The following is a 23,536-nucleotide window of genomic DNA, read 5'->3' as shown; positions in this document are numbered from 1 at the left end:
TCCTTTAGGGACGGAAATCTGCTGTCCTTACCTGGTCTGGCCTACACGTGACTCCAGACCTACAGCAATGTGTGGTTGATTCTCAAATGGAGGCCAACTAGAAATGGTGACGCCCATAGCCCAGAAAGCGAACAAATGAAAAGCTCTCAGACGGCTCAGGCACACTGATAGCCCATTCACGTTCTGATGTTGTTAAAAGCTCAAAGGGTCAATTCTCACAAAGGAAAGCTCTCCAACAAGGTCATCTGTTTCACTAACACTGGGTGATGGTTAAACCACAAGGCTGAACTACCCTGGGTTTCACACGTAGGATCTTTAACATCACCTCAAGCCAACACAAAGCATCTTCAATTCAATATCTCAGCAGAAACGCTGCACTTCTCTGACTGCCACACGCCCTCAGTACAACACTCCAGCTTGTCTGTCTTCAGTTCTTGTCCAAGACTCTGGAATTGAACTTATGACCACAACCTTCTGACTGAAGATGTGAGAGGATCTGTCACCTGAGCCATGGATGTCAAACATACTCAATCACCTCGACAACAGAGGACTAAAACAGGACCAGAAATTGGCATTTCTCTCCCACAGGCAATGGGAAGTCAGACACTGCCTGTCCACGTTATCTCGGAGGGAACATGGGCTTGAATACAAGAGCAGGGATGTACTGCTGAGGCTATGTGAGACCCTGCTCAGACCCCATGTGGAATATTGAGCAGTTTTGGGCCCCATATGTAAAGGAAAGCTTGGAGGGGGTCCAGAGGAGCTTCACAAGAATTCCTCTATCATTGTGGTCAATCAGGGATAGTATCCTCCTTCACTGCTTCATAAACCTCACTGCCAGGAATTAACATCTCGGCACACGATGAGGCTACCCCTGGCTATTTATCCTTCCGTATTACCAGGGGCCCCAGTCAGCGCGACATTCACACAGCTCACTCCATTTGACTCAATCCACATCACAAGGTGAGGGACAGGGACAAAAATAGAAAGTGGACAGGCTCCAGAGACCCACGTGCGAGGGGCAGATCTGCAACTGGTCCTGCATCAAGCCAAACAAAATGGTCGATGGTCAACATTTGTACTTAATAGTGCTATAAGACATAGGAGCAGAACAGGGCCACTCGGCCCATCGAGTCTGATCCGCCATTCAATCATGGCTGATATTTTTCTCATCCCCATTCTCCTGCCTTTCCCCCTGATCCCTTGGTTGATCAAGAACCTATCTATCTCTGTCTTAAAGACACTCAATGACCCGGCCTCCACAGCCTTCTGCGGCAAAGAGTTCCACAGATTCCCCACTCTCTGGCTGGAGAAATTCCTCCTCATCTCTGTTTTAAAGGAGCATCTCTTGACTCTGAGGTTGTGCCCTTGTGTTCTAGACTCTCCCATTCCTGGAAACATCCTCTCCATGTCCACTCTATCCAGGCCTCTCAGATTAGATCCCCTCCCACTTCAACCTTCTAAACTCCATTGAGTATCGACCCAGACTCTTCAACCACTCCTCACATGACAAACTCTTCATTCCAGGGATCGTTCTCGTGAAGCTCCTCTGGGCCCTTTCCAAGACCATCCTTCCTTAGATCCGGGGCCCAAAACTGCTCACCATACTCCAAGTGGGGTCTGAGTCCAGCCTTATACCGTCTCAGCTCTTGTATTCTAGCCCTCTAGAAATGAATGCTAACATTGCATTTACCTTCCTAACTGCCAGCTGAACCCGCACGTTAACATTAAGAGAGCCCTGAACCAGGACTTCCAAGTCTCTTTGTGTTTCAGATTTCCAAAGCCTTTCCCCATTTAGAGAATAGTCCACACCTCTGTTCTTCCTACCAAGGTGCACAGCCTCACGTTTCCCACACTGCGTTCCATCTGCCGCTTGTTTGCCCGAGACTGGCATCTGTCTGATCAGACGCCCAGTCACCTTGCAGGATCTACCAGAAACAACACACAGCACAAGCCTGTTTGTCAGAGGAAGCTGCGGGTTTTCTCGAAGGGGTTAAACGGCAGGAGAGCAAAACAGTTTATGGGAAGGAGGAGTGTTTACTGGATGGAATCGACAGCACCAACACAGGCAGGAAGACAGCAAACACGCCAGCTCCAGGATTGACACAGAATGAATGATGAAGGCAGAAGGTCAGGCTCTCAGGCACGCACTGCCTTTCCCTCCTGGCCAGAGCTCCAAGTCAAAGCTGAACTGCCTTTGGTACACTTCTGCTGACATCTGTGTGCTGAATCAGCAGGGGAAACAGAATCGTACAATCCCTCCAGAGCAGGAGGACAGTCAGACCATCCAGTTTACAGCTAGGCTCTATTCCCCAAACCCCACATATTTACCCTGCTAACAGCCTCCCCCCCACACCCCCCGCACCCCCCCCCCCCCCCCCCAACATTAGGGGCAATTTAGCATGGCCAATCAACCTAACCCACTCATCTCTGGAGCAAGGAAGCTTTTGTCTGGGCCTGACTTGTGGTGTGGCTGTCAAGGGAGTGCTTGATGGGGACAGCGCAGAAAGGAGCTTTGCTTATCTAACCCAAGTAAGGTGGTGGCACAGTGGGTTAGCACTGCTGCCTCACAACGCAGGGACCCGGGTTCGATTCCTGGCCTTGGGTCACTGACTGTGTGGAGTTTGCACATTCTCCCCATGTCTGCATGGGTTTCCTCTGGTTTCCTCCCACAGTCTGAAAGACATGCTAGTTAGGGCACCCGGAACATGGCAATGGGGGGAATTTCACAGCAACTTTGCTGCAGTGTTCATGTCAGCCTACTGGTGACTAATAAACAAATGAACTTTAACCTAACCCCCTGCAAAGCAGCACGCGGCTGTGACCTCTCACTGGGAAGCAGTATCCCTCTTGCTGTTGGTGTGGTCCTGTGCACTCTTCACCCCCATGTTAAAATATGCAAACGTCAAAATTAAACAGCCGCCCTGAGCCAAATCATCGGCAGTAAAAAGATTCCGCGCAGTCCTTTTACAAGGAAGAGGGGGCCTCAGTTAGCATGACCCAGCTCTGAGGAAGCGAGATAGCAATAACAACATCCCAAACTGTAAATCTGAGCTGGCTCACTCACAGGGCAGTAACGAGAGGGACTAGGGGGCACAGCCTCAAGATAAAGGGGGGCGGTTTAGAACGGAGTTGAGGAGGAACTTCTTCACTCAAAGGGTGGTGAATCTCTGGAATTCTCTGCCCGTTGAAGTGGTGGAGGCTGCCTCGCTAAATATTTTTAAGACGCAGGTTGATGGGTTTTTGATAAGCGAGGGGATTAAGGGTTATGGGGAGAGGGCGGGAATGTGGAACTGAGCAGCGACAGATCAGCCATGATCTTATTGAATGGCGGGGCAGGCTCGAAGGGCTAGATGGCCTACTCCTGCTCCTATTTCTTATGTTCTTATGTAACTGCTTGGCTGAAGCCCAGGTTACAAGAGGGAGGCGGGCGGAGTGGGAACGGGAGGCTCTGTGCCAAGCAGAAAGAAACAAGAGGCGGCAGGTTTGTGCCTGGGGCCTGGGGCCTGGGGCCTACCTCTCTCCAAATCTCCAGCTTCAGGAAGGAACGTCAACCAAAATGGAGAGATTTGCATCATGAAGCCAAACTCTCTACAGCTTCAAGATCAGGGGCAGACATCAGAAACTTCAAACCCAATCCAGAAGAGATGGTGACAAAGTCAGTGTGGTAGAGAACCCAGCACTCTCGGGTTAGAGCTGAAGTTTGGGCGGTGCTGTGCCCCTCACCTTCACATCACCAACCAAGGAGAAACACCAGCCTGTGAGGAACTAGCAACGGCACAAGGTACGAGACATGTGGCCATCGCACAGCACGACAGAACTGTTCCCCAGCAACAACCAATCATCACCAATAGTGTGGAAAGAGGCTATTCAACCCATTGAGTCTGCACCGGCCGCAATCCCACCCAGGCCCTATTCCCACAACCACATATATTTACCCTGATAATCCCACTGACATTATGGTCAATTTAGCACGGCCAATCAACCTAACCCGCACATGTTTGGATTGTGGAAGGAAACTGGAGCACCCGGAGGAAACCCACGCAGACACGGGGAGAATGAGCAGATTCCTCACAGACAGTGACCCGAGACCGGAATCAAACCTGGGTCCCTGGCCCTGTGAGGCAGCAGCGCTAACCACTGCGCCACCCCCAGGTGATGTGGAGGAAGTTGAAAATCAGACGACTAAGACATGGAACAGTCTTACCCTCGCAATGGGCAGATCCTGTATGATTTTGGAAATCTCTCCTGCAAATGGTGGATTAATTGCCAATTTTAAATCCAAGAAAGATGACCTAAACATCTTCAGAGATCAAGAAAGGGGATGATATTGAGTGAGGCCACAGATGAGCTGCGATCCCCTTCAAAAGGTGGAACAGGCGGGAGAGGTGACAAGGCAGTTCAAGGCTGAACTGATCATTGAACAGGAGAAGGTGTTCTATTCTGAGATGAGTGACTCTGAGCAGCACTATGCTGCTTAGTGACTCAAAGCCCAGCCTGCTTTCGGGTTGCTAACTGTGATCAGGTCCATTCCTGGAGGTTTCACTGCATGACTTGGCCCAATGCTCCAGCTATTAGTCAGCCAGCACATCCCTCCAGATGATATACTGCCTCCCTACGGCAATTGGTAAGCAAGACTCGTTCCCAAATTCAATGCTCCTTGTCTACTGGCCAAACAACGCCTCCACCCCCACCCTCCCCTCCAGGTTTTCACAGAATGTCCACAGTGTAGGTGGTGGCCATTTGGCTCATCAGATCTGTGCTGACACACTGACAGAGCATTTTTTCAAGGCCCAATCCCTATCCTTGTGTCTCTATGCATTTACCCGGCTAATTCCCCAAACCGACACAACTTGGGGCACGAAGGGGCAATTTAGCACGGCCAATCTGCCTAATCTGTGCACAAAAATCATCGAGTTCCTGCAGTGCAGGAGGCCATTTGGCTCATTGAACCTACACCAACTGCAATCCCACCCAGGCCCTTTTCCCCATTATCCCAGGCCCTTACCCTGCTAATTCCCCAGCACTAAGGGGCAATTTCTCACGACCAGTCAACCCAACCAGCATATCTTTCGGATTGTGGGAGGAAACGTCACACTGACTGTGGAAGGAAACCCACGCAGGCACGGGGGGAACATGCAAACTCCGCACAGACAGTGACCCAAGGCCAAGTTCGAACCCAGGTCCCTGGCGCTGCGAGGCTGCAGTGGTGCTAACCACTGTGCCACCCACAGGATTGTTAAAGAGAAATGTTCAAAGAAATGACAAAAAAAAGCTTGTTTTTGTTGTTAAAGGTGTGGATTTTTCTGGAAGGTTGCACACAGCTGGATCTTGGAGATGGAATCACCAATTCCTGGAGGGTTAACAAGCTGATGATGTCACACTTCCTGTGATCACAGCCTCCTTGGCTGGAGGCCCCTTCCTCAGTCACAGCTCTGAGATAGGCCGCCCAGGCACTGCTTTGGCTTTGATCCTCGGCATGTTTTGATTATCCAGTTGTTCTCAGTTTCCTTCTTCGGGAAAGCTGGAGAGATGCTGGGAATGACTGCAGCAGATCCAAAAATCATGGTCTTTCCCTTGCGAGGTGAGAGTGACCAGGCCCGGGTTGGTACAGAGCAGGTAGGAGCAACCGTCAAGAGCCGATTAAACCCAACCCCAGTCTTATCCTTATCCAACTCCACATCAGTATTAACTGGATATCAACACAAGGTCTTAGCTATTTCTTCCCCATCTCGATTCCCAAAACCAACTGTACTGTTCCAACAGTTCAGTCAATCCAAAATCTGTAATCTCCATTCCCAGGGATAATCATCTGCTCAAAAGGTCGGTGACCCACTTGAGCTGGTTTGTGAAGCAGACCACACATTTACACACTGAGTCACGCACCATCTCCTCTTGTGAAATGGTGTCTTGTACCTAATGTCAGTCAGCTGTGACCACAAATTACACAAATCCCCATGACAGCTCAACAACAAGGCTTTCCGGCCCAAACACAGGGGAATCCCAGGGGAGACATTTGAGATACAACTTGCCAAGCTGATGATAGCGCTCCCAAACACTGTCTGAGCCATCTGGGATTTGGAAGGTTCACCAGGCCCACTGACCATGGTGCCCTGGTTAGTGAGGTGAGGAGGGCGGGGATGCTTCTTCTGCTCCCTTTCCATGTTAGCCGAGTGCGAGAGAGGGTAGCACGGAGCTTCAGTCTGATGTTCCCAAATGTGGACTCTCATTGCTTGGGCTCACCGGAAATCAATGAGTGACTTTGGTGAAATACAAGAGAGTGTTCCTGGCCACACTCAGCACCTTCAGGAAACATGTGACATTCTGTTGATTCCTCAGCTGTACCCCAGGCTCTGATATACAAACATACACAGGGCCTATCCTGCCTCAACATAGCACAGCTCAGTGACGTACTCACTAAATCATCCGCTCACCACACAGTCTCCTCCAGGAGCCGAGAAATAGCGAAACACCCTTAGGCTCATTCATGGAACATCTCTCTCCAATTCCTCTCTCAGCCAAAAGATGATCAAGCAAGTTCCGAGGAATCTCAGTCATCCCACCCCCACCACCATTTGGGAATCCCAAAGTTCCTCAAATTCCAGCAGCTTGTCCAGCTCCATTCTGAGAGGACGAATCATTATTCAGAACAGGTTGTGGAAGGAAATCTACTCTCGTATCTAACATCATTTGTCCCTGTTTGACTGATGGGTTATCCCCCGCCCCCTCAAGCTCCCATTCTCGTGGGTGTTGCAACAACAGAGATGGACAGGCCCACCACAATTCACCAGCCATGAAACCCCCTTCAATCCTCAAATAAGCAGCTGGGAAGGCAGATCTTCAAACTTACCGTGGGTGGCACAGTGGTTAGCGCTGTCGTCTCACAACGCCAGAGACCCGGGTTTGATTCCTAGCTTGGGTCAGTGTGTGTGGAGTCCGCACATTCTCCCCATATCTGCGTGGGTTTCCTCCCACAGGCCAAAGATGCACACATTAGGTTGATTGGCCATGCTAAATTTCCCCTTCGTGTCGGGGGTACTAGCATGAGGGTAAATGCATGAGGTTGTGGGGATAGGGCCTGGGTGGGATGTGGTTGTTCCAGACTTGTTGGGCCGAATGGCCTCCTTCTGCACTGTAGGAATTCTATGATTCTTTTCAGAATTACCCCTCAATTTCCCCAAATTGTTATTTGACACACTTATCAGAATGTTTTCACACAAAACCTGCTTCAAAATGACCACAAAGCAACTGGGTTATTATTGAAAACTAGTAACATTCTGCCCTTCTTCAATGATAGACATCATTTCAACACTTACAGCAAACTAACAAAAAAGTAAACTCCACTTGTTGGCATTTCTGCTCCAGAAGAACCTTAAAGTTTATTTATTATTGTCAGAAGCAGGCTTACATTAACAGTGTAATGAAGTTACTGTGAAATTCCCCTCGTCGCCACACTGTGGAGCCTGTTTGGGTCAGTGTACTGAACCAGCAAGTCTTTCAGACTGTGGGAGGGAACCAGAGCACCCAGAGCAAACCCATGCAGACACGGGGAGAATGTGCAGACCCCACAGACAGTGACCCAAGGCAGGAATTGAACCCGGGTCCCTGACACTGAGGGGCAGCAGTGCTAACCCACTGCGTCACCGTGTGCCCCACCTGATTGATTAACTCTTGTCCGCTCTATTCCTTTCTCCCTCATGTTTTTATCTAATTTCCTCTTCAATGAACCGTGCTATTTACTGCAATTACTCCCGGGGAGTATGGGTTTCCACAGGCTCATCACCCTCCATGCAGAGAGGTTTCTCCTGAATCGCTCTTGGATTTATGACCGATTATTTCATTCTGATGAGCACTACCTTTGGGCCCCTGTCACTCCGCCCCTGTGGCCTGGCTGACCCGTTCCGAGAATACAATCAATAAAGGAATATATGAGTTAGCAGCTACCACAACACAGACTGGCAGCCCAAGGTGCCTCGCCAGCTCTAACCCCCAGCCAAGATGACCACTGTACAAATGGTTCAGGTCCTCAGAGGGAGCAACTCCGCTAACTCAGCATAACCAGTGAAGAAAGCCAAAGCTAAATCAGTAATCTCAGTCAGAGTGTGGACTTATCCCATTATTTACCATGTAGCATCTCTCCAAGGCCGCACAGGTATCAACTTGACAGAAGAAGACAATGGCCCTCCTCACTGCCCAGAACCCTTCCTATGCACCTCAAAAGGCCAGTCCCACTGCTCACAACTGCACCTTGGATCTTAAATCTCCAACTCCCCTGAGGCTCTGACCCATTGCCCTGGCCTTCATCAATAGCTGAGCCCACGCTCTCCAACCAAGATGTCTTGGGAGCTTACCCTTGACCAATGGCTGCACTGCACTAGCCACATGAATGGTACAAGATTCCAGTAAAGACTGAACCTCCTGCAATAACAGGGGGCCACCTGTTGATTCATCTTTGCAGCCTTTCTATAAGCTGAGTGCACGGCAGATGCAGTATAACGTGCATTAACATGGGCTTACCCACTTTGGTAGCAGAAACAGGGAGACAGATTATTACCTGAATGGCTAGAAATGTAAAGGGGAGAATGTGCAATAAGACCTGGGTGTCCTCGTACTCCAGTCGCTGAAGGTAAGCATGCAGTAAAGGCGGAAAATGCTACGTTGGCCTTCAGAGCGAGAGGATCTGAGTAAAGGATAAGATGTTTTACTGCAATCGAGTACAGGAGCATTGGTATCTTGCTGCAGTTTCCAGGGACCTGGTGAGACCACACCTGGAATGTTGTGTGCACTCTAGTTCTCCTTATCTGAGGAAGGAGGCTCCTGCTATGGAGAGAGTACACTGAACATTTACCAGGCTGATTCCTGGGACAGTGGCACTGACAGATGAGGAGAGACTGAGTTGGTCAGGAGGAACCTCACTGAAATCTATAATATCCCAACAAGACAAATGGGTAGATGCAGGAAGGATGTTCCTGATGGTGGGGGAGTCCAGGACTGGGGGTCATAGTTTGAGGATAAGGGGTAAACCTTTTTTCACTGAGGTGAGGAGAAATTTTTTCACCCAGAGGGTGGTGAATCCACTGCCACAGAAAGTCGTGAGGCCAAAACATTTTATGTTTTGAAGGAGTAAGATGCAACTCTTGGGAGCAAAGAGAAATGATAGGATCTCCAGGCGGGCAGGAGTTGGGATCAGGCTATTGAGTTGGATAATCAGCCATGATTATCTGAATGGGGGAGGAGGCTTGAAGGGGTGAATGGCCTCCCCCCGATCTATTTTCGAAGTTTATAAGGAGTGCGATGGATTAATCTTGTCACTTCTGCTCAGAAAGCTCAACACCGAGCAGAGTGGTTTGTCTGTTCACTCAGGAACAACGCCCATCTCTCCCCACAGCACTGTCATCAGTGGAAATCACCTACCAACCCAGAGAGGAACATCCTGGAACTCCCAAAATAACCCCGTGTGGGAACACCACCACCACAAACTGACAAGCTCCACCATCTTCTGAGGGCGTCTGACTCTTGGCAATGAAGGCAGCCTTCCCAGTGTCACCCCATGGCCTCCAGTGAAAATACAAACACCCTTTTAAAAAGCAAATTGCTTCAGGAAGAAATCGATGAGCGACAGGCTGTGGTTTTTCAGTTCACAAACTGCCCTCCACGTCTGTTATTGTGGGGTGCTGGAAACTCTGTGGTGTTTGGTCCACATTCCCAAGCTGAACTGTAACAGAGGTACGATAGGTGTCAGCAAAGATAAAGGCCGAGGGACCCTCCCTTCCTGACAGAGCACCGTGCACTCAACAATCACCAGGGTCCTTCTGGACCGCATCATTCCAGCAGATACAGCAAGTCACCAGACCAGCCTCGACTGTGGGGTGAGGGGGGCTTTTGCCTCGCATCTGATGAACGAACCTTTGACTCGAATCCTACAACTCAGGCTGCAATCATTATCGCAACGGGGCCAGACTGCAAAAGCCTGAGATAAGCTGGGTCCTCCAGTTGATATTGTGCGCCACATCATGTGGAGAACTGCAGATTACCAGCTGCTAATGGCTGACATACAGAAAAACTGTCAACATGCTCCTTCCAATAGCTTCCCTTCCCCATTCCTGCACTGAGGGTCACCTTTTCCCAGGATATGAGCTCTGGTAACCTGGCCACACTCCAGCAGGAGGTTCCCATTCAACATCTCAACTCCATTCACTCACCTTCAGCTCCAAACCCTTAGATATCTCGACAAAACCCCCCCAGAAAAAAGGGAAGGCCTCAATCTTCAGAGCTCTGCCCTCCACAATGGCCAAGTGGTATTATCACTGGACTATTAATCCAGAAACTCAGTGAGCATCCTGGGGACCCGGGTTCGAATCCCGCCACGGCAGATGGTGGAATTTGTATTCAACAAAAAAAGTATCTGGAATTAAGAATCTAGATGACCATGAAACCATTGCCCATTGTCAGAAAAACCCATTTGGTTCAATGATATCCTTTAGGGAAGGAAATCTGCTGTCCTTAGCTGGTCTGGCCTACATGTGGCTCCAGAGCCACAGCAATGTGTCTGACTCTCAACTGCCCTCAGGCAACTAGGGATGGGCAATAAATGTTGGCCAGCCAGCGACACTCATGTCCCAGAAATTTATATTAAAACATCATTGCACAGCATTCCCAAGAAGCGGTGCCCAAAACCAAACACGTCAGATATGGTCTAACCGAGGAGGTGCACAACGGAAGGTTCCCGAAATACAGAGTTGGTATCTGTGCCCTGGGAGATGTTTCTGTTAAAGGTTCACCCTCTGTACTCGCTGGGGCAGTGTGACAGGGAGAAGAGCGAGATGCAGAGTAGAGTCACAGACATAGCCCAGCATCCAGACACTGCCATGGCAATCCAAAAGCAGACTCCAGAGACCACTGCTTTCAGTGAAGGGAGCTCAGGGTAGGGAGGGACTTGGTGTGAGGATGGGGAGGTGGAGTGGAGTGGGCTGAGGTAGATGAGGTGGGCTTGTTCAGAAGGATGAAGAATCCTTAATTGTTTCTTCTCAAGAAAGAACAGGGTGTTATTATTCCAAAGCATTTTCAGCTTGTCAAAGTGATGGATGCTGTGACTCAATCTCCAAACAGAGCCTCTTCTGGCCCCAGACACAAGTCCAACCATTTAAGGAAATGTTTGTGTTCTGGTTCTGTATCTCCTCCACACGAGCACCCTTCCTGACCTCTCCTGACATAAAGCAGCAAGAGACGCTGGCTACCTTCCAGCCATCGCTGGCTTCCCTGCGCTGCACTGGAATGTTCCCCACTGCATCCTCGCACCGTGTTATGAAAAGAAAAATCAAACACGACTCGGGGTTGAATAACCTTTCACTGGGACTCATCCAAGCAGCAAATACCTTTCCTCTCCTGTAACTGGGGCATTTGGACCAAACACAAGGGAGAGATCAATGCTGCCCAAGGGGAGAAGGGTGGGTGGAGGGATGGGGGGGGGGGGGGACAGAGAGAGAGAGAGAGAGGGCAGGGGTGGCAGGGGGAAGACAGAGGGGGAGAGGGAGAGGGGGTTGGGGGGGGAGGCAGGGGGGAGAGAGCAAGGGCAAGGGTGGGGGAGGGGGGAAAGAGATGGGGAGGGAGGGCAGGGGGTTGGGGGGGCAGAGAGAGAGAGAGAGAGAAAAAGAGAGGGGAAGGGGAGGAGAGAGGGAGAGGGAGGGAGAGAGAGAGAGAGGAGGAGGAGGAGAGAGAGCAGGAGGGAGAGAAAAAGAAAAAAAGAGAGGGGGAGGGGAGGAGAGAGAGGGAAAAAGAGAGGGGGAGGGGAGGAGAGAGAGAGAGAGAAAGAAAAAGAGGGAGAGAAAAGAGGAGGAGAGCGAGCAGGAGGGAGAGAGAGAAAAAGAGAGAGAAAGGGGAGAGAAGGTGGGGGGGTGTGTGTGAGAGGTGAGCAGAGGGAGTACACAGGGTCAGAGGGAGGGGGATAGAGGTGGAAGAGGAGGTAGAGAGAGGGGGACAGAGAAGGAGGGATACCTTTAATTGACTGAACCACACTGGAAAGCACTGGGAAATGTGAGAGTGTGAAACCTTACCTTTTCGTACAGGAGCTTGTGTGTCCAGTTCCGTCTCCTCATGTTAGCTCACGTGTGTCCGATTGCTCACACAGTGACTTTACCACGTGTGACAATCTGAGAACCTGCTGATAAAAGTACTGATGTACGGTACAACAGAGTGAAAGCAGATTACACCAAACTCTGAGGCTTCAGCTCCACAGGTATGGATTTGAAGATCTTGTCAATATTAATTAGTCACTTACCTCTTCATCCAGGGTCAGACTCATCAACACCATTTATCTGAGCCAATCTCAACAAGGCTGCAATACCCACGACAGCTCCTACATTTCCAGGCAGCTCGGTTGCCAGGAGCACAGCTGGCAGCTAAGGGGAATGATGTACTGTGATGCCCTCATAACTCCCAGTCCGGATGCAATCGTGCCAAGGTGCAGGAGGAGAGCTCCCCCCCACCCCACACTGCACCCTCAACAAGGACTCCCAGGTCAGGATAGACACGTCCTGCCTGCTGTGTCTCTGCTGCCTTACTGACAGTGAGAAAGTAGGCACTATCCCCCTCCAGCAACCTCAGCTCCACCGGTGTGGAACTGGAGCCTGCTGCCCAATGACTGTCTCTTTCGTTCTGTAGGCCCCGCTACCCACCCGGAAATCACCGACAACTCTTCTCAACTTGATGACCCTTACGCCCGAGTAGGAACCCAAATGCTGGAGATTGAGCAATGGCTTCAACATCTCAACGACATCACGGTTAATCAAAGTGACTGGTACGTCATCCAAGATCAAACTCCTGACCTTACACTCAACATCAATCAGCAAACAGCCAAACCTCTTTCTGCCCTGGTTGAGCGTAAATATTGGTAAAGGGACGTCCACCTCCCCTGCTCGGAGAGATACTGTGACGGGATCTTTTACAGGGACAGGGACACGTCACCCCTGACAAAGCAGCACTCTTCCAACGCCGCACTGCAGCTGGTTGTCGCGCCAGTGTCCTTGAAGTTGAACTTTCAAACTCCAGTTCAGAGCGCAGCCATCAAGGTAGAATGGACATCAACTCCCAATCCAGTCAACAAATGACCACACTGGAAACCACCCAACCCTTAAAGACAAATAAAATTGGAGACCGTATGCATTTACTAAATTTTAATCCTTTTTTAATTGATATAAAAATACTTTCATAAATATTTTTCGGCGAGACTGTACAATATTTAAATTACATGCTGAGTTCAATAAGTTACATTATAAAGTCAATACCACCTACAAACTGATTCAAGTACATGAGACACAGCCACCTCCCGCACAGATCAACAGCAGATCATCTAACCCCTCCATTCTCTGCTGACGGAGTAATGGTGAAGACACATGGGAGTTGTTCCCCATCCTCTCCTCCAAGCCACTGAATGCAGTCAGCACCGTGGCTATTTGCTTTCGCCCAACCCACGCTTCACTTGGGATTCTCAATATTCCCACCATGTAACAATACAGCTGCATGAGAGCTTCCTCATGCACCCACCCGCCTACTCATTTCCCCCGCCGCACCTTCTGCCAATCCCCTCCCTTCCACATTGCCAATTCCGGCAGGTAGAATTGGCAATTTCTTTGGCCCTGACCCTGTCCCTGTCGTAGCTGCACCTTCCAATGTGACGCCGCGTGAGCTGAGGGTGGCACACCTCGTCTCGGGTCCTCACACCCACCCTCTGCCAATCACATACATTCCAACAGTATGTCATTGCCCCAAAATTTGAACTCTCCTCAGTCTCTCTCTATATCTCCACGAATGCTGTCTGACCTCCAGTGTACTTGCAGGATTCTCTCTTCATCCCAGACAAGATTAACCCTTGGGTTTCTCACTCCTGTCTGGCCAGAGTGCCACACCTTGCCGGGCACACACTCATCTCGCACGTGTCGGATCTTCATCTGAAACCAAGGTCAACTCCAAAAATACAAGGAACACGTCTGAGTTGGGACCATGAGTAATATCAACAGTGAAACCTGCCTACCTCAACACATCCTAATCAGCTTCCCCCCCCCACACAATGTACAATCACTCAACACATGGTCCAATAAACAAAGCATCACTTTTATACCATTTGTCTTCCAATGTCTTCAGCTGGGACTGCCCAGAAAACCAAACTTCCTTCTGCTCATATTTGACACATCCTGTACAAACATAGTTATTCCCACTGATTGCCAATTAACAATCATTTAAAGCTTAGTCATGACTTGGCAGCCACTCATCTTCCAGCAGCACGCAAGCACCTGATGGGAGAGCATCCATCGAATGTGGCCTTGGGAAAAAAAACAAACACCTTTCCATTGGTTGTTTTCAAAACAACTCCCATGATATTTGATACGGGAGCAAGCCAAACCCACACACTGATTCCTTCCCTAAAAGCAGCAGACGAGACAGAAAGCATCCGAATCCTTGGATTGAAGTCAAGCATGAATGTGTTCAGAGTTCCGAGTGTACCACTTCACCATGTCCAACAGCACAATGACGATGGCTTGTGCCATCAGCGTTCCAATCACATCTCCCAGCAAGCTGGGTCAGAGTGTGCACCCCCTCAGCTCCAGGGCAGCAGACGAGTATCACACACTTCACCTCAGCACCTCAAACACTAGCCTCAATAGGAGGTGCTCACTGTCATATCTGAAGAGTGATGGGTTCTCTGCGACCGTTGTTCCACTGATGGTGAAGACTGTGGGGAAAAAACATTGGCAGAGTTATACACAGGGTGGGAGTGAGGAGCCAGGGAAGGAGAACAAGGGCACACACCGCTCCTTCTCCAGCGACACCAAGCTCAGTCTTATTCCCTTGGACTCATGGCCCTACCTGGGCCAGCAGGTCTCACTGGCCATAGAATCACTACAGTGCGGTAGGAAACCATTCAGCCCATTATGTCTGCACCGACCACAATCCCACATATCTGTGACCCCATATATTTACCCTGCTTATCCCCCTGACACTAGGGGGAATTCAGCACCGCCAACCAACCAAATCTATGGACTGAGGGGGGAAACCGGAGCACCCAGAGGAAACCCACACAGACATGGGGAGAGTGTGTAAACTCCACACAGACAGTGACCCGCATCGAACCTGGCGCTGTGAGGCAGCAGTGCTAAACCATTGGCCAAGGAGTTAATGTGGAACAAAAAAATATTCTAAAGGATTGACAGGAGGTGATAGCTTATAACTGGAAGCAGGGAATAGTTCCCATGTTACACCAGATTAAGACTGTGTATCACCAAAGTATCCACCTCTAACACCAGCTGTTGGGGGGTGGGGGGCCTTGGGGTGTAATCTGCAGACCAAAACTGCAAGAACAGCCTTTCAGCCAAAGGCCCACACTGTGACTATCCAAATCCTTGGATAGGACTCAAGCCTACGTCAATAGGCCGAGGTGGAGGGGAACTCCAGCTGTGCTGATTTCATTACTTAGCAACGCGTCCACTGAGGCAGACACAGCCTGAGTCCATTCCCCAGGGACCTCCCTGCAACTGCAAGACCAAGTGCAGTGTGTCAAAATTCACAGATGACACAAAGATGGATGGCACAGCAAAGTGTGCAGAGGGTGCTGAAAATCTGCAAAGTCTAAGTGAGTGGGTGAGGGTCTGGCAGATGGAGTACAATGTTGGTAAGTGTCAGGTCATCCATCTTGGTAGGAATAACAGCAAAATGGACTATTATTTAAATGATAAACAACTGCAGCATGCTGCTGTGCAGAGGGACCTGGGTGTCCTTGTGCAGGAATCTCGAGTTGGTTTGCAGGTAATTAAGGCGGCAAATGGAATGTTGTCCTTCATTGCTGAAGGGATAGAGTTTAAAAACAGCGAGGTTATGTTGCAGCTGTATAAGGAGCTGGTGAGGCCACACCTGGAGTACTGTGTACAGTTTCGGTCTCCTTACTTGAGAAGGGATATACTGACACTGGAGGGGGTGCAGAAGAGATTCACTAGATTGATTCTGGAGTTGAGAGGGTTGGCTTATGAGGAGACACTGAGTAGACTGGGACTATACTCATTGGAATTCAGAAGAATGAGGGGAGATCTTATAGAAACATGTAAGATTACGAAGGGCATAGATAAGATAGAAACAGGGAAGTTGTTTCCACTGACGGGTGAAACTAGAACTAGGAGACATGGCCTCAAAATAAGGGGGAGCAGATTTCGGACTGAGTTGAGGAGGAACTTCTTCACACAAAGGGTTGTGAATCTGTGGAATTCCCTGCCCAGTGAACCAGTTGCGGCTCCCTCATTGAATGTTTTTAAGGCAAGGATAGATACATTTTTGAACAGCAAAGGAATTAAGGGTTATGGTGAGCGGGTGGGTAAGTGGAGCTGAGTCCATGAAAAGATCAGCCATGATCTTATTGAATGGCGGAGCAGGCTCGAGGGGCCAGATGGCCGACTCCTGCTCCTGGTTCTTACGTAAGACCCACTTGTGATCAGAACTGGCCACACCACCAATCTTCTCAAGGTCCATCTGCAATTCCTTGGCCTCCAAATGCCCCGAAGCAACTGATGGAGAGGGTTCCTCAGCCCCCTCATGCCCTCCTGGTTGCTATTGCGGACAGCGGGTGAGGCTTGCAGCAGATGGGCCTGTTAGGAAGGGGTTAACAGGCCTCCCAATTCAGTCCTCATTTGATGTCAATGATATAGAAAGGGGCGACAGGTGGCACTGGGTCGGTGGTGCAGAGCTGTGTGTGTGTGTTTGGAATCGAAACAGGGAAATAAAGAGGTGGTTTATGAAGAAGCGTGACCTGTCGCAGGACAGAAACCCCCAACAACAGAGACAGATGAACACCTACCTACAACCTGGCGTCCACCTTGAAGCACAGCAAGGAGGGAGAGTTTCTCTTCCTGTTCACAGTATCACACAAGTTTGGCTGGAGAGATGGTGGGTACAGTGTATATCGACAGTCTGTGTTAAGTTACATTTCAGGGATTTTTGGTTGGGGTCTTTATGTTTTAAATGCAGGTGAAGCGTGGAATATATACAGAAATCTTGACAAAAGATCAGTGTCTGTTTTCTGTCCTATTTACACAAGGGGTGAGGTAGCGGTGTGGTGAATGGAGGGGGGGCTGCCGACAGACAGTCCCTCACACCGAGGACTCCTCCGGATTTGCATCTGGAAGCATCTGCCGCTGCTTCAGCTTCTTCCTCAGCTCCTCGGAGAAAGGGTCCACCCCCTCCTCGCCCAGCTGCAGCCGGATGTAGCCGTTGGTGTTGGCGCCGCGGATGTTGGCCAGGTTGAGGCGGGTGGGCGACTGGACGGCGGTGGGCAGGGGCTGCCCGGGGATCCCGTTGGAGGTGCCGTTGTGCGAGGGCGAGCTGCCGTTCTGGCACAGGGCGTGGCCGGGCACGATCTTCAGGGAGCCGTCGGAGTAATAGTAGGAGGGCGCCTCCCACAGCTTCTCGTCCGAGCTGGACGTCTGGCTGGGGATGAACTGGGTGCCTTTGGGGAGCTCCTTGGGCAGGATGCGCTCGGTGGGGTACACGGTGGCACGCTCAGCTTCCGTGCTTGGCGCCTTTTTGTCCAACCGCTCCTTCAGCTTGCGGTTCAGGTAGATGACCACTCCTAACAAGCAAAGACAGACCACTCCCAGGACAAAGACACACAGCCAGACCAGTTCCACATTGCTCGCTGCCATCTGACGCTCCAATGCCATGGCTGGTTTGGAAACCACCTTCAGCCAGTACCTGCCCACCGGGAAGCGCTTCCGTTTCTCCTCCGAGTAACACCTGTAGCTGCCGCCGTGCTGTGGCCCCACCTCCGAGATCAACAAGGCTTTGCGCCGCACCTCGTAGTTAGCGTCCGGTACCTGGGCAAGGTCTTGCTGCTGGAAGGTCCACTTGGGCACTGCCAAGTTGGAGATGAGTCGGCAAGGCAGGAGGATATTTGTGCCAGCTACAACAGTGAGGTTCTCCATCTTCAGGTCAACTGAAAAAGAGTGATGTACAAACAAAGGTCAGTCAACCTTTACTCCACACAAACTGCATAGGGATTGGCAACTGGGAGAGGAGTACACAAGTATGAACAAGTGTCTAAGCTGCCATAATCAATCTCAGTGTTTTACAGCTAACAAAATACTTCTAAAGTGTAGCCACTGTTGCAACTTAGGAACCGTGGCACCAATTGGCACACAATAACCTCCCACCAAAAGCAAGATGATAAATGACATATCATCCGATTATCGCGGAGATGGACAGCAGGGTGGCACACTGAGTTAGCACTGCTGCCTCACAGCGCCAGGGACCCGGGTACGGTGACACACTGAGTTAGCACTGCTGCCTCACAGCACCAGGGACCCGGGTACGGTGACACACTGAGTTAGCACTGCTGCCTCAGCACCAGGGACCCGGGTACGGTGGCACAGTGGTTAGCACTGCTGCCTCGCAGCGCCAGGGACCCGGGTACGGTGGCACACTGAGTTAGCACTGCTGCCTCAGCACCAGGGACCCGGGTACGGTGACACAGTGGTTAGCACTGCTGCCTCACAGCGCCAGGGACCCGGGTACGGTGACACACTGAGTTAGCACTGCTGCCTCAGCGCCAGGGACCCGGGTACGGTGGCACACTGAGTTAGCACTGCTGCCTCACAGCACCAGGGACCCGGGTACGGTGGCACACTGAGTTAGCACTGCTGCCTCACAGCGCCAGGGACCCGGGTACGGTGACACACTGAGTTAGCACTGCTGCCTCAGCGCCAGGGACCCGGGTACGGTGGCACACTGAGTTAGCACTGCTGCCTCACAGCACCAGGGACCCGGGTACGGTGGCACACTGAGTTAGCACTGCTGCCTCACAGCGCCAGGGACCCGGGTACGGTGACACACTGAGTTAGCACTGCTGCCTCAGCGCCAGGGACCCGGGTACGGTGGCACACTGAGTTAGCACTGCTGCCTCACAGCGCCAGGGACCCGGGTACGGTGACACACTGAGTTAGCACTGCTGCCTCACAGCGCCAGGGACCCGGGTACGGTGACACACTGAGTTAGCACTGCTGCCTCACAGCGCCAGGGAGCTGGATTAGATTCCCAGCTCGGGTCACCGTCTGTGTGGAGTTTGCACGTTCTCCCCATGTCTGCGTGGGTTTCCTCCGGGTGCTCTGGTTTCTCCCCACATCCTGAAAGACGTGCTGGTTAGGGTGCATTGACCTGAACAGGGGTGCGGCAACTAGGGGAAATGTCACACTAACTTCATTGCAGTGTTAATGTAGCCTTACTTGTGATTAAATAAAGGGTAACTGTTGGCCAGGGAGACTTCCAGAGGCTCTCCATCCTAACAGTGTTGTGATCTTTCTCTGTCCAATAGAACAGAAAGGCCATTCATGTAATACCTTGATTGAAAGGTGATACCTCCCAGCAGTGTAGCACGTCAACCCGGATTTAATGCTCCACTCCTTGGAGTCCAAACCCAGAGAGAGGTCCAACTACTGGAGCTCAGCTACAAGACACACGCACCCGAGGATTTGGAGCAAAATATTGGCCAAGCTCCCTGACTGGCCTCAACAGAGAGGCACTCGAACAATAAGGGGGACGTCCCAGGTTTAACCGATGACCTGTGGTGAGTGAGAAAGCCTCAGCAGAGACCTTGGGCTCAGGGAGGTACCCCTGGTGAAGGAAAGCAGTTGGCTGGGGCCACTGATGGCCAGATTGCCCAGATGTGGAAGGCACGGGCAGCGATGCCCACAGCAACTTCAGGGGGAAGGTGCAAACAATCCAATTCACAGAACACGAGCAGGATTTGAAGCTGTTATTTCCTCCCAGTGCTTGCAAACTCAGTAACTGCAGCTTGCTGGCAGGAATCCCAAGTTGTAACTTGGCAACTTGCCAATGCCAAGAGACACAACTGCCTGACTGCCCACCCTGCGCCAAGGCATGGAACTCCTGTTACCTGGAGTGGAACGGCACACATTGGTATCTCCAAACTCAACATCCTGCTCCACATCAAGATCCCTAAGGAAAAGCATAAGAATGGCACGGGATTAGTCCAGACAGAAACACAAACCTGAACATCACAACAAGGCGGCCAACACAGCAGCCAAACTCAATTTTCGGGGCATCTGCTCACAGCTGGCTCTCCGCGTGCAATACGCCACGCATCGTCCCCAAGTTTCTTTGTCACCGGCCGATTCCCAAACCGACAAGTTTACCAAGTAGCTCAGGATACCCCTCCCCAGTCCCAAGGAAATGTCTTGAGATCCAAAGACAACAAGGTGTGGGAGTGTCAGGAATCGAAGATCAGCACTGACCCCTTTGTGCGACTCACGTCTCCAGGAATTGTTTGCTGCAAACACAAAGCCCTGGTCCCAGTGGGTGAGAAGAAACAGAAGACGCCCCACAATTCAAAGCCTCAACACTCTGTTCCTGGAAGGAAGCAGCATTACCTTTGGATATTGGTTAGAAGCAGACCAAATATAAAGCAACTGAAAGTCTCCAGGAGTTCCAGCACCATGACAATTCTCGGAATACCTTTCTTTCAGTTTCCACAGATTCAATCAATCAAGTTTGCTTCAAACTGGAGCTTGTGAATGGTTTCAATCACTTTGTTAACAAACCTCGTGGCCTCCTCTTCTCAATTAATCAGCTACAGTCATAATTGGGGGTGACACAATGGTTAGCACTCCTGCCTCTCAGCGCCAGGGACCCGGCTTCCATTTCCAGCTCGGGTCACTGTCTGTGTGCAGTCTGCACATTCTCCCCATGTCTGCATGGGTTTCTTCCGGGTGCTCCAGTTTCCTCTCAGAGTCCGAAAGACGTGCTGGTTAGGGTGGATTGGCCGTGCTAAATTCTCCCTCAGTGTACCCGAACAGGCACCGGCGTGTGGCGACTAGGGGATTTTCACAGTAACTTCATTGCAGTGTAAAGGCCTGTCAAACTCAGGAGTGGTTCTGTTCAATGACCTCAGCTTCCACCGTTCACCGGGCTGCAGAATTCCAGAGACTGACTGGGATTGTTCTCCTTAAACATCAGGAGATTCAGGGAAGAGCCAACTTCAAATTTCACGTCTGAACTGTTCACCTTTCCCCAGACGCTGCCTGACCTGTTGTTTTATCTCACAGTCTCAGTACCTGGTTGTGGATCAAAGTGACAATCCCCCAACAACCCCCCCCAGTTCCTTACCTCAGCCCATCGAGCCTCACACAGGCCCACTTGGTCCAGACGCAGTACGGATCCCTCGCCAGGATGCAATCTTCACAGCTCCTGTACTTCTCACAGTCTGCAAAGGGCACCTGAACAACGTGACTCCGAGACCCGGCAAACAGGAGCTTCTGTGGGAACGAGGGAAAACATCAGGATCAGTGGTACCACTGAGAGACACTCTTCCCTCTTTGGAAGATCTTCTCCACAACACGGGAGCAGAATTAGCTCATTCACACCTTGGAGGCTGTTCCCCCATTCATTAAGATCAGGCCTGATCTCTCTGTGTTGGATTGTCTTGCCAAAGAATCTATCTATCAAACCCTAACCATCTGTAACATGGCAAGATGCCACAGTCAAATCTGTGAGTTAGCCTCTGCCCAGTCTCCCTCTGAAGACAGCAATGCCTCCAGTTTATTGAATGGTTCTCCTGAAACCATTAGCTCACGCTGGGCTGCTTGAGAGAACTGGAAAGTCAGCACCCGTTGATGATCTGTTGACGGATGCAGTACATTCCCATCGGGGAGAACTGTCAGAGAGAGAGAGAGAGCTGCATCAAGTCTAACAAGGCTGCCATCCTGCGGAGGAAGAGGATGGGAGGCTCTTACCTTCTGCTTGGAGATGGCCAGACTCTCCACCGGCTGTGACGTTTCAAACAGCTGGAGCTCTTCAATGATGTGTATCCAGGAGTCAACCACCACAGCCTTGTGCAGCCAGCCTGCTCCTGTTGGACCAGAGTAAAACCAGTTTCAAATAAAAGGCCCAGCAAATGAAACACATCCCTGCCAACTGGGAAACCGTCAGCTCAGCCAATCTGGACCGGGGTCAACAGCCCAGAGCAGCTCTCTTCACCCAGTGGACCAATTCCAAAGGGACCCAAAGCCTTCATCTGGGTGAACTTCACGGACGTAACGTCAAGCAGTCTTTGCTCCCTCTCAAACATCCGTTCTTCAACAGGCGCCATGCAACAACAACCATCCCACCCCAGTCTCCCACAGGTACATCAGCAACTAACATCCAGCTTTTATTAGCGTCACAAGTAGGCTTACATTAACACTGCAATGAAGTTCATGTGAAAATCTCCGAGATGCCACACTCTGGCGCCTGTTCAGGTACACCGAGGAAGAATTTAGCATGGCCAATGCACCCAAACCAGCACACCTTTCAGACTGGAGGAAACCCATGTAGACACAGGGAGAACGTGCAGACTCCACACAGACAGTGACCCAAGCCGGGAATTGAACCCGGGTCCCTGGCGCTATGAGGCAGCAGTGTTAGCCACTGTGCTACTGTCTGACCCCAAACTGCACAATGCTACATTAGGGGAGGTGACTAAAAGCTGAGTGGAAGGATGACATTCTGAAGCAATACTGTGAAGGGAGGAACGAAAGGCCTACTGAGGGATGTGGCATTAAAGGCACAAGACCAATAGTGCAGCAATGGAAACCGGGGGGTGTATAACAGGCCAGGGTGAGAACAAGACCTTGTGAAGCTGTGGGGCTGGAGGAGGTGACAGGAGGGAGGGAAGGATTTGAAAACAAGCAGAACCAGATTAAAATCAAGGCATTGCCAGCTCTGTGGCGCCAATGTGGGTGAGTGTACCCTGAGTCATCACCACCGTCTCTATCCCTGACATTTCAACACACTGCTCAGACTGCCAGCCATGACTGCCTGCTCACTGATGTGAAGCCAGCTGCCACAGCAGCTCATCTCAGTCTGACACCTTCTCGCTCTCATTCGGACCCAAGCCTTCAGCTACCACAAAGTTTATTCATTGGTCACAAATAAGGCTTACATTAACACTGCAATGAAGTTAATACGAAATTCGCTCGTTGCCACATTCCAGCATCTGTTTGGGTCAACGCAACTAACCAGCACATCTTTCAGACTGTGGGAGGAAGTCGGAGCACCCATCTCCCAGCAGTGCAGACCAGAGGAGAAGAATTGCCAGGGACTTCCATCCCGAAACCCCTTCCCTGAAACTTCCCCGAACCCACCCCCTCCTCCCCGGCAAAGTGGCTTTATGTCCCATTGCTCTGTGACTCCACTGAAGATCCTTGTTTCGAGAACACTCGGGACAAACAGGGACTCAGGCGCTGGGGCAGAAAGCAGGATTAGGCTGTTGAATTTGGACAATCAGGCACGATCGTGGTGAATGGTGCAGCAGGCCTGAAGGGCCCAATGGTCTCCTCCTGCTCCTACGTTTCTGTCCTGCCTCCCAGCTATCTAAGATCCAGATGAATGGAGGGGTCAAACACGTCGATAAAAGCCTTTCAAAACAAACCATCTGCAGGCATGTTTACAGGTCATGATCTCCTGCAGTTTCACTGTTTGTCAGTACGATGGAATTAAATCTGGCTGC

General features: G+C 50.9%; 1 protein-coding gene across 2 annotated transcripts in view; it reads right to left on the bottom strand.

The window, feature by feature from the left end:
- Window positions 1-13,166: 13,166 nt before the first annotated feature.
- Window positions 13,167-23,536, bottom strand: part of sema4c (sema domain, immunoglobulin domain (Ig), transmembrane domain (TM) and short cytoplasmic domain, (semaphorin) 4C) — a 102,149-nt gene continuing 91,779 nt past the window's right edge. For both annotated transcript variants that reach the window (XM_080216823.1, XM_080216824.1), the window contains exons 12-16: window positions 21,783-21,898; window positions 21,157-21,305; window positions 19,928-19,989; window positions 16,838-17,971; window positions 13,167-14,728 (exon numbers count right to left, since the gene is read on the bottom strand). In XM_080216823.1, the coding sequence (XP_080072949.1) occupies window positions 17,130-17,971; window positions 19,928-19,989; window positions 21,157-21,305; window positions 21,783-21,898 (1,169 nt within the window). In that variant the 3' untranslated portion in view covers window positions 13,167-14,728; window positions 16,838-17,129. The remainder of the gene's footprint in view (window positions 14,729-16,837; window positions 17,972-19,927; window positions 19,990-21,156; window positions 21,306-21,782; window positions 21,899-23,536) is intronic.

The sequence above is a fragment of the Carcharhinus amblyrhynchos genome, chromosome 34, assembly GCF_965287045.1.
Source record: "Carcharhinus amblyrhynchos chromosome 34, sCarAmb.v2.hapA, whole genome shotgun sequence".
NCBI classification, from domain to species: domain Eukaryota; kingdom Metazoa; phylum Chordata; class Chondrichthyes; order Carcharhiniformes; family Carcharhinidae; genus Carcharhinus; species Carcharhinus amblyrhynchos.
Note: the sequence above shows the minus strand (reverse complement) of the source record. Positions and strands in the feature narration are given on the sequence as shown.